General features: G+C 39.1%; 1 protein-coding gene across 1 annotated transcript; it reads left to right on the forward strand.

Moving 5' to 3' along the window:
- Positions 1-2710: 2710 nt before the first annotated feature.
- Positions 2711-10572, forward strand: LOC306738629 (regulator of G-protein signaling 8-like; the record flags this gene model as incomplete). The annotated part of the gene is made up of 4 exons (XM_079220506.1): positions 2711-2811; positions 3879-3940; positions 9545-9711; positions 10378-10572. 4 exons carry the CDS (start codon positions 2711-2713, stop codon positions 10570-10572), a joined length of 525 nt encoding a protein of 174 aa, XP_079076632.1.
- Between the last annotated feature and the right edge of the window lie 690 nt (positions 10573-11262).

Below are 11262 nucleotides of genomic sequence, written 5' to 3' on the forward strand. Positions count from 1 at the left end.
AAATAATGCCATCCAATACACAGGAATACTCAAGGAACACTTAGAGTGAATGGACAAATATTATGAATGGAGGGATGAATGGATGAAAATAGATACAATTTGTTTGAAACATTTTATGAAACAGATCCGTTACAAAACTTAAGATACACTGAACATGGGAACACTTACGTCCACTACTTTGACCTATATGAATCGAGTGAGTTGGAGATAAAACAAGATGTAAGTCTCTTTCCACTGGCAGATTCAAAACGATTGATGTCAATTCTATTTAAGTGGATTGTCGCTGATGCTGCATGTGCTTTTGTTATGTCTCCCTGTGTTCTTTGTATGTTATGTTCTTTAGTTTATCTGGTTATGTTTGGGGTTTTGTTTTGTCTAGCTATGTTTGTTTTTCTTTTTCTCTGCTGTACTCAGGTCTCTCAGAAGAGATCTTGATCTCAATGAGATGATTAAGCATAGCCATATATATATATATATATATATATATATATATATATATATATATATATATATATATATATATGGAAAAGACAAGCATCATGTAAATGTATCATTGCTGCAAAGCAAGCTCTTTGACACTTTGGGGAAAACGCTTATGAGATTGAAACACTTCAGAATGTGTATCTAGTTGACACCATATATCTTGTTGTCATATTTTTATTTTTTTCTAGTTTCCTGTTTTATTTTGAAGTCCTTGTTTCTTGTGTCCTCTGTGTATTTAAACCCTGTTTGTCTCCTGCCCCAGTGTCGGTTCGTCCTGTGTGTATCACTGTTCGATTCCCCTGTTCAATTCCTGTTTGATTCCTGTTCGTTTCCTTTGATCCGGTCTTCTTGGAAACCTTGCCTTGTTTTTCGATTGTTAAATTTACTTTATATCCTACATTGGCACGTGGGTCCTCTCTGAAGCCACTTTGTGACACTTGTTAATCGAAACACATTAAAATATTGTCTGGCTCATAACTCCAATGGCAAATGTATTGGTTATATATTAATGGAACACAAATATAATCTTGCAGGGCCTTTCCGACAAAGATTGGAAGACGCATCGTTCTTGTTAGAAAGGGGTTATCATTAAAAAATATATATTTCACTCATTCAGCGCTTACATTTCACAATGTAAGTCGATACATTCTGATTAATTGTAAAGGGACAAAAACCCATCAGAGGGTAAAGCAGACTTAATTCATTCCTTTGTTACATCCTTCTCTATTTCCTCTGTCATGGCCTTTTACATTCAAGCTGGGAGGATTCTACCTGAATGTATGTCCCTTCAATGGTCATCATTATAGTTTGCTGTGAAATAAACTTACTTTTACACAAATATGTGACCCTGGATGGAGCATCCTTACAACCGGCGTCTCATCTGGAGAGACCAATGTGTCCCGGAGGAAGAACATTGACAAATAGTACATGACAGCGGCGGTGTACTAACACGATGGGACAGATTGTGATGAGAGATTATCAGTTTAAGAGTAATGAATAAAAAAAAAAGAATATTCACAATTAAGGGTAATCTTAAAGACTATGACTGAAAATGTCATCTTTGTATTTTCTATTGCCCAAAAAAATAAAAATTGACTCTGTTAATGTTGGTTGGCGGTGTTCTCTAAAAATGATAACTTTGATAGGTGAAGTCTACGTCATCTGCAAAATACGGCAAGCACCGAGCTGCAAAGCATAATAAAAAAAAAACAATGCAAGCTGGATAATGTTGGTGAGATTATCGGAGACAGTGCTGCCCTTAGAACTCAGTCATGAATGGTTGCGTAGGAGGTTTCATTTAACTCTGCAAACTACACTTGAATAAGAAACTTTATCAGGGTGTGAATGTGGATACCAGGTGGGTTTGAAGCTTCCTGCTGGTTGAGGCATTCCTATTCAGCTTCTTGCATAATGGAGTTGCACCTGTTGTCTACCTCCAGTCCAGTCCTGTCAGTTGGCCTTGTCTTTCTGCATCTTATTTTAGTTAATCCACCACGTCTCCCAACAACCTTATATATCTTATACATAGGCTAAATATCTAAAAGGTGCAGACCAACTACATGAAGCATAAATATATGATAAACCACCCTGGCAACAGTTCAGAGATGACGTGTGCTTGATGGTGCTGAGTTTACAATTAAAATGCATGTTACAGTTGTATGGGATTTATTGATTACTCTTCGCATTAGTATCACATTTACTGAATATAATTGCTGTTTTCCAGTTGTACTTTGGGTTCACGTCCATGCAGCTCCATTCATGTGATGCAACAGTTTATGTTGTGTCTTGGTCCTTCCACACATATATTAATTAGCCAACATATCAATCTGTTTGTATGTTTTCTTTGTCAAAGGGTTTTAGCTGAAGCGTAGACAAAGAGTCAGAAGACAACATGATGGCTCTCGTGTCACTTTGGTTGCAAAAAAAACAAGATGGCGAACTCGAGGCTCCAAAACTGTAGTCCACAAACCACTGTGTGACATCACGCTGATGCCACCCACTCTTTGTAATCGCTAATAATTTGACTGGGAGTGCATATGGCTATTAGCGCCGATCTTTGTAAATTGCACTGTTTTAGGATTGAGGCTCATTTGTGTGGAAAAGAGCAAATTCACACTAAATGTACACACATTTCCTAGTTTTCTAAACATGGAATTTGCTTGGCAGTGCGATCCTATTGTGAATTTGCCCCTAAGTATTGTGTGTTTTCTTCAGCAGAATCAACACCATGAAGACCCGACTGGGCTGCCTGTCCAACAAATCGGACTCCTACAGCGACTTCTCCGAGTTCCTGCCTCCGGTCCACGAAACCACTGCCAGGTGTCTGAAGTGAGTCTGCCAATAAATCCTGCGCCTACTTCCGTGGGACTGCAATTTGGTAACAAATTAAATCCCAAGCTTCTGTTGTGTTAAATAACTCTCCAGACACCACACTGTAGCCTTCAAAGTTTGGACGCATTATGAAAATACATTGAAGATTTTAAAACTCTTGAAAGACCTGAAGTGTTCTTTCAGATGTTAGTATTTTAGTGGGATGTCCAAAGTAATGTATTATCCTGTCAGCCAAGATAGCAGCAACACAAATGAGCAATTCAACCTTGTGTTGTTCCTTATACATTTATTTTTGTTTAATCTCCTTTAGAGTTAACAAGGCAAATGTATGGCAATAGAGGAACCTTTCTTTCAGTGTCATTTAATTGGTTTAAACTTAAGCTGCCCTCGGCATAATTTACATAATATATTAAGCAACACCGTTTCAGCAAATAAGGTCAGCCAGGAGGCGCACTAATGCCTTAATTTGTGTATACAACACAGTGCATATATGGGTGGTCAATTAAAGCCTCATGACATTTAGTGTAGCAAGTACCTCTCCAAGAAAATGTGTTTTCCTTCGTTTGTCAATCAGCGCAACCAAGTAATCCGACAATGTGCTCGGACACAAAATGATATTATAAACTTTACAGGGACACTTGTAGCAGGTTGGATATTATTAAGAGACGTCGTTTTTTACTTTGACGTTGATGAGAATGTGCTTTGATACACAAAGCACATTCTCCTAATATTCCAAAGATGGAGCGGTACAATAATGATAATGCATCCTTCTAATCTCCAAGAGACTGTGTTCTCCCATTCACCACTTCATAAAAAAAGCCTTACGATGTGCAGCAGCTGCTGTTCTTCTTCTTCTATCTCATCTCCTTTCTCCATTCATCATTCTCTCAATTGAACCAGATATTACAATTACATGATAGCCTGTGAGTAGAGGGTAAATTATACATCAAACTCTGCTGCCCTTCAATAATACATGCAGAACCATCTCGTGTTAAACATGTATGAAAGCACAGCGGTTGGCGAGCATCTCACTCAGACCGTGTCCTTTGTCTTTCCTCCGTCAGAGTATCAACGGATGAGGTTGTTCGGTGGTCAGAATCGTTTGATCATCTCCTCTCTCACAAATGTAAGTAGACTTGTTCTATTTGTCATAAATCGCCACTGCGCAGGTCACGTAGCGCGCGATCAAGACAATTAATGCCACTTTAATGTCGCAGGAGTCCTTTCCTGTTTCTCAAATGGTCTATTTTCGCCCCCCTCCAAGCGTGTCTTATGTAAGGGTCTCATTTCTGTGTTGTGAGAACTCCTTCCCGCATGATGAGTCACATGTCTGTGACCTTCCCCATGGACCAAGCGCACACTGGCACAGACTCACTCACACACATCCATCTGCACAAACAAGACGTGGTTCATTTTGTGACTGCTAACAAGCCATGTGAAGCTCTTCACTGGGCTGACAGATGAAAGACAAACACAAGTGGATTCAGAGCTTGTGCACTTTGAGAGATTTCTTTTCAATCTCCAGAAACACTCCACCACACACTCTTGCTCCTTTTTTGAGTGTCAAAACTACTCAACCAATCAACAGACTTGCCTTTTACTGAGCCCTGGAAAGGAAATTAATTTAAACTTGGATTAAAAGAAAATGTATTTGGAAGCAGAGAGAAGTTTCCCACCTGCTATGATTTGATTGATATAAAAACTCTGATAGTACTTTTATAGAGAACAAGGTGGTTGGAGTAAAGTCTAGTGGCCAAACGGTGGAATTACAAGTCGCATGAAGAAAATAGACGTCTGTAACTCAGGAGATGATAGTTTTTTTTTAGGTAAATCAACTTCTCAGAGCACACGAATAGCCCTGATATAAATGATCACATCCTTAAAGAGTACTGATAACCGAAATCCAGTTATTTTCCTTCCTCTGTTCATGTGAATGGGCCTCACAAATCAGTGTTTAAATCATGTGTAGGAACGTTTTAGAGCATTCATTAAAAAAGGCTTTAAATGACACCAATTATGTAAAACCAATGCATTTGCCGGAAGCATTAAATAACTATGTTACTGATGCCCATTCATCTTCATCAATTATTTTAATTGAAAGACTCTATAGATCATTTTGAATGAAGCTTTAAATGTCTGTTGACATGTTTTATGAAACCATCAGATTTTAAAAAGAAAGAGAAAATGAGATTGTATGTTATTGCGGTTGTATACATATAATGGGTCTGTTATGATTGCCGCTAAACCGCCCAGTTAATAAAGGAGTGGAAGAGCAAACCGTTTTTTGACCGCAGTGGAAATGCTATTTTTGAAAGGTTAATTTAGCTGAATGTTTTGTTACATAATAGATAAAAAATATGTTCATGGAATTTTGAATAGATCACATTTATCTTTTTTTAATAAATGCTCTTGAATTATAGGAAATGTTTGGAACACACAAGTCTGTAAAAAAAACCTGCCACCACTGAAATCTAATTATTGAAATAGCATCATACTAGTAATATTAGCCTTGTCATTATCTGTAATTGTGGAGAAATACAGAATTTACAGGATGAATAAACGTGCACAAAAAGGCACACAGCATCAAATATTGAAGGAGAATAGGAATGTTATGAATGCAGCTTCAAATTATTCGGTACAGTCTCCGACTAAAACTTATGATCAAAATGTTGTTTCCTTAAAGTGATTCATCAACAAAGAAAACTCCTCAGGGTTCTTTTCAGAATTTGTATAATTTGTCTTCTGATCCTGGCACCGCCGTTTGACTTTTACAAGTGGAAGACACTCAATCATTGTCACCGTGTGAGAGATGCGACTACAAAGTCCTTTCTTCCCACTGCGTTTGATGGAAGTCTCTTTAATAAAGAAGAAAAAAAGCTTGTTTATTCTATTGGACTCAATAACCAATCACTGCTGAAACAAAAGCGTGTTGTCCTTATGATGCCTGCAGTGTCTTTTTCCTTCTTTTTATTTCTTTATTTGAACAATGCTCAGTTCTGCTGCCACCTTGAGCAGAAAACAAACTGCTTAGTGTTGTTGCCTCGATTGCAATTCATTTTCAAAGCTCTGGTCTGAGCTTGCAAAACTATAGGATGCACCACTTTTCACACAGGTCTGTCATCAACGTGATCGTAGCGATCCTATGAAACACTGAGCCGACAAAGGGATTAAGAGACAGCCGGCCCAGACTAAAAGAAAGCTGTAAACACCCCGCACTCGCATGACAATTATCTGTTTTGTCCGGATGAAGGTTCTGACATAACACCTTTGTTCGACAAAACATAGCTTGTTACCGAGCCAGGAATAGAGCCCTCCCCAGGCACGACACACCTGCGTTTCCTTTTCCAATTGACCACGCATTAGAGAGCTGAACCACAACATGTACACACACACACACACACACACACACACACACACACAAAACTTATGTCAAAGCAATAGGAACACTGGATGTTCCCTTGATAGGATATTGCATTCATTTAGGCCTTCTTAATTTAATTCAAAAGGAGGGATAGTGTAAACCAATTAGACCTGACTGCATTCTAGTGCCATTCTTCATTGTGTAGAGCTGATTGTGTGTTTGCTGGAGACCCGACCTGTGCACACAGTCAGCTGGCTTACATGGCTTGTTTGTTAGTACAAGAACATTGTGTGTGCTTGATAAGGCAGCGGTGTTGTGCGTTTGTGTCAGGGTTACAGTTTGTTTTCTAGTCGAGGGAGAGTGAGAACAAAATGTCAGCATTTCAAGAAGCATTTCAAGAACAGCAGTGTTTTAGGCTAAGCTACAATATATTTATTACATAATATAAAGACGAGTCCCAGTGTGCAGCTCGAGTCTCCACGGATTGTCTCAGCCCCAGCTGCTGTGCATTGTCCACACGACTCCAGCTGCTCCTGGTGTCTCTGGTGTATTTACGTGTCTGCACAGCCTCCTGTCAGTTCACTACGTTCCCTTGCTGCTCTGACATAAGACTTTCTCAGCTTAGCGTCAAGTTTTGCCTCAACGCAGTCTTCACCTGCACTCTGGGTGCCCTCTTCTGTCTCTCGTCGTCATCGCTCTGTGAAGACGTGTCCAAACCGCCTGCCAAGCAGCAAACCTCCAGTCCCGCTCCTTTACAAACGAAAGCAACCTGAATACTTAAACAACCTTGGTCGAGTGTTAAATAATCTATTTGATAAACCGATTTTGAGAGCCCTGTGGAGTTTTTTTCCTTTTTATAACTAGACTGTTTTTACGAGTGTTTTCCCCCGGCACATTAAACATCCTGATTTAGGTCTCATGCTATTCTGCTCATTAAAAGTTGGTGAAATGAATGTGCCAACTTTATGGCAACGCACCAACCGAGGCAGTGAAGAAGACTGCTAGCATGAAAGCAAAGTTGTGAACGATGCACGATTTTTTTTAAATGGTCAATACAATACACTGTTAGACTTTGAAGTGGGTATGACCAATATTATACACAAACGACAAATCTATGAGTCGATTGTAGTCTCACCAATTTCTGAATGACAAAGCAATTTCAGTCATTTAGCGTGCAATAACAACGCCTTTCTTGCTTTTGAGCATGTCATTACATCTCTGACTAAACTAATTTGGGTGAATATGCTACGCTCTGGGACACAACGACACTTGTTCAAAGTGTCATTTGTTTTTAAAAAATTACGTTTGTGACTTTTGTGACGTGTTTATAAGATAAGATAAAATAAGATAATCCTTTATTAGTCCCGCAGTGGGGAAATTGCAGGATTACAGCAGCGTTGCACACAAGAGACACATAGTAACTAAAAATCAAGTAAAATGAATAAACAGTAAAACAGCAATAAGAACAGTAAAGAAGAAGAATACAGTAGCAATATTGAATTTAATTTAATTTAAAAAAGTATATAAAAGTACTTAAATGTATTTATATTGCACCAGATGAGTGTACTTAAAGTGGCCAAAGTGATTAAAGTGTACTTTATTATAAGCCCAACCACTATGTGTTTCCTAACCTCACTAAGTGCTCTTGTTGCATAAACCTCACTGCAGCCATCACTGTGGTTTTGTTGCCTCAAGGTTTCTGTGACTGTTTTCCGGTCACAGCGTGTTGTTTAAGGACACGCGAAAGCCAAAAGATGTGTATCAATGGTCGGGGAAATGATGTGCTATTTATTTATTTGCCTTCCCATGAGATCGGGTTGATACGCCCGGCCTCGGGGAAACCTGAGCGCAGCATATCGACCGGCCTCCCCTTCTCCCCACCTCCCAAATAAGGACCAATGCTGCAGTGTTATAGTCCATAATTAGTATTTATTGTGAATTTGGTAGCATGAACTATCTTCAGGGTGAGCCTGACCCAAAACAACTAACAAAACAATATTTTTGAAAGTAAGCTAACTTCCCAAGTCCACACAAATACACATAATAAAGTACAGGTGTCTTACCAGAAAACAGGAGAAAACAAGGTTGAACAAAAAGGGCTTCTCACCCCTACCACCACCCACATCACTCAATAACCCCACCACCCAAAGATCAGTGACGTGCAGCATTGATGCTCTGAGTCATAACAGTGATGAACCTCGACAGATTCACCTGAATCTGCAGCTTCTCTTGGCTTTAAGTCGCTGTAGAGCGAATTTAAGTTGATTAATTAGCTGTCCGGTCCATTCAGCTTTTACATCCATTATCTTTAACCGCTTATCCTGTTCAGGTTTGCGGGGCCATATATATATATATATATATATATATATATATATATATATATATATAATATATAATATATATGTGTGTACTGGATTTTAAAACAAATACACAAGTGAATGTTTTTATCAATAGATTTTTGGTGCAAAACATTGTGGATGTCAATCCAGATGTATTAGCATGCTTTTAAACATTTTACCACTTTTTTTAAACGACTGAAAATGAGTTAAAGGAAATATGCCACCTGTAATCTCTGATCCTCCCCAAAAGTTGCATTCTCAGTAGAGGTCTTTGGTCTCTGAAAGCTTTTCACAAAGTGTGTCCATATGGAGCAAAACCTTTTTCATACGCTTTCCAATAAGTTCAAGTAGACAAGAGGGAACTGTAAAAGCTTGCAGACTCATCTGCTTTCCACTTGTGATACCAAGGTTACTTGGGGACTTGATCAAACAGCAGCCCAGTGTGTGTGTGTGTGTGTGTGTGTGTGTGTGTGTGTGTGTGTGTGTAACCCTGTGTCCATGTAAACCTGCATGTTGTTGTGTATACGCTCTATGCTAGTAATATTTTTGAACATGCACAGATGGACCCTCCCCTCTGCTCTGCCCAGCTTTATTAGGTAAACAGCAGAAATGAGACGGGTGGAAATAACATGTCAGTGTGACACGAGCCCATAGAAAAACATGCCCTTCCTCCGTGTTATCAGTGGGGAGCACATTAATTGATCACTTATCTTGTTGAAGACAGCAAAAAAAAGGCGATCTCTTTGTGGGAGTATTTTGTTGTGTTCTAGTCATGAGAGCCGTTTCCCGCTTCAGGGAACCAGAGTGTGTATGTACTGGAAAAATATCAACATAGGGTGAAGGGTATTATAACATGATCACGCTTCTCCACAATGATGATGATGATGATGATGAAGAAGGAAGAAACAAAAACATCCAGCATCCTGCTGTACATATATGGGTGCTATGCTGCATATCAATCATGTTTTTAAAATACTTTTTGTTGTTTTTACCTCCTCCCCTTACCGTCTCGTTCATGTGTGCTTTCCAGATGGCCTCTCCGCCTTCCGGACATTTCTCAAGTCGGAGTTCAGTGACGAGAATATCGAGTTTTGGATGGCTTGCGAGGAGTACAAAAAAATCAAAAGCTCAACCAAGCTTGTGTCCAAAGCAAACAAGATCTTTCTGGAGTTCATCGATATCCAGGCACCCAGAGAGGTGTGTGTGTGTGTGTGTGTCTGACTGGTGTTTTAATGTGTTTTTCCTTTTACTTAATGATGCTTGGTAAAAGTGTTTTTTAGATCAATATATAGTGATTATGATATCAGATCGAGACTATAAACACTGATGTTTCCTTTTCACAAAGAGGAAGTAAGACGTTGTCTACCTTTCACTGCTTTCACATTCTCCAAAAGAGTGACAAGGTTTACCAAAAAGCGATGTGACACAAACTCTGTAGATTTAGGTACTTTTGCTCTACTAATATGGGCTTTTTTTTCTTCATTATTGTATTGTTGATCATGAATTGTAAAACATTTGATGCCTGTTGGCCAAAACTGCTTGGTCATTGCACACTGATCGACTAACCTGATAGTGCCACCTCAGTTTGGTTGTTCGCCTTATTTCCTGTTTCATATTACTGACTGGCTTTCAGCAACAACTCCCTTTTTTAACTAAACCACACATTAGGTAATTTGATATAGCTTTCCCATATGATCGGACACTGTCATGGTTAAGGTTCAGCCACTTGGTAAAGGAACAATCACGATCAGGTGAAGAAGAGTGTGCAGATCAGATGATGCCATGTGTGACTTTGACAATGACTTCCTCTGAGGGACCCTCGCCTTTTTTTAAAGAAGATGTTTGTTCTCCTTGTCCTGTCAGGTAAACATTGACTACCCCACCAGGGAAAAGACTAAGCAGAGGCTGGAGGATCCAACCCCAACCAGCCTCAACGAAGTCCAAGCTAAAGTCTACAGCCTCATGGAGAAAGACTCTTACCCACGATTCCTCAGGTCCAAGATGTACCAGGAAATGCTAAAACGGGCGAATGCTCAAGGTCAGCGGAGGTCTGTTTGAATCTGATGAAGACCACAGACGATGTCAAACTGGACCTACACTGTAAATCACTAGTTAACCCTTTGACATCATCTCTGAATACTGTGAATCTGCCGGGATGGGGCGACATGCTTGACTGTTTCCTTTGTCCACACCAGCTCCATGCATGCAACCTCTCTAGAAACCAAGTGTCTTGGTGGACTGCACTCTTCAGTACAGAAGAGATTTGATGAGGATAAGCTAATTGTTTTACCTCCAGTTAGTGCTGGGCGATATGTTTTTAAAGATATAATCACAATAAAGGAATGACCTTAAGCGATAATTATATTCATCACAATATACATTATTTTAGGAGATATCAGACATAAACCATGACATTCAAATGTATGCCGGTACAAAAAGCAATTGATATCAAGCTGACTACAACTATTGAGCAAGAGCAAGCAACGATAGAAATGCCAGAAGTAACAACTCTTGATATTTTTTTAATTGTTTTGCTGTAATTTAAAATATGTATTTAGAATTACAGTTGCGAAAAATAAGACTTGAAAATGAAAACCTTGAGATGCAGCTGAGCGACTTGAGGGTTGTTTTCATTTTAATTGCATACCTCATTTAAACTGTATGAAACGCAATGAATGGACATTCACAGATCAATATTGAAAAATAAGTTCAGCAGGACCTTTTTTTAAATTGCCATGTAAATGCCAA

The sequence above is a fragment of the Taurulus bubalis genome (genome assembly GCF_910589615.1).
Source record: "Taurulus bubalis genome assembly, chromosome: 7".
NCBI lineage: Eukaryota > Metazoa > Chordata > Actinopteri > Perciformes > Cottidae > Taurulus > Taurulus bubalis.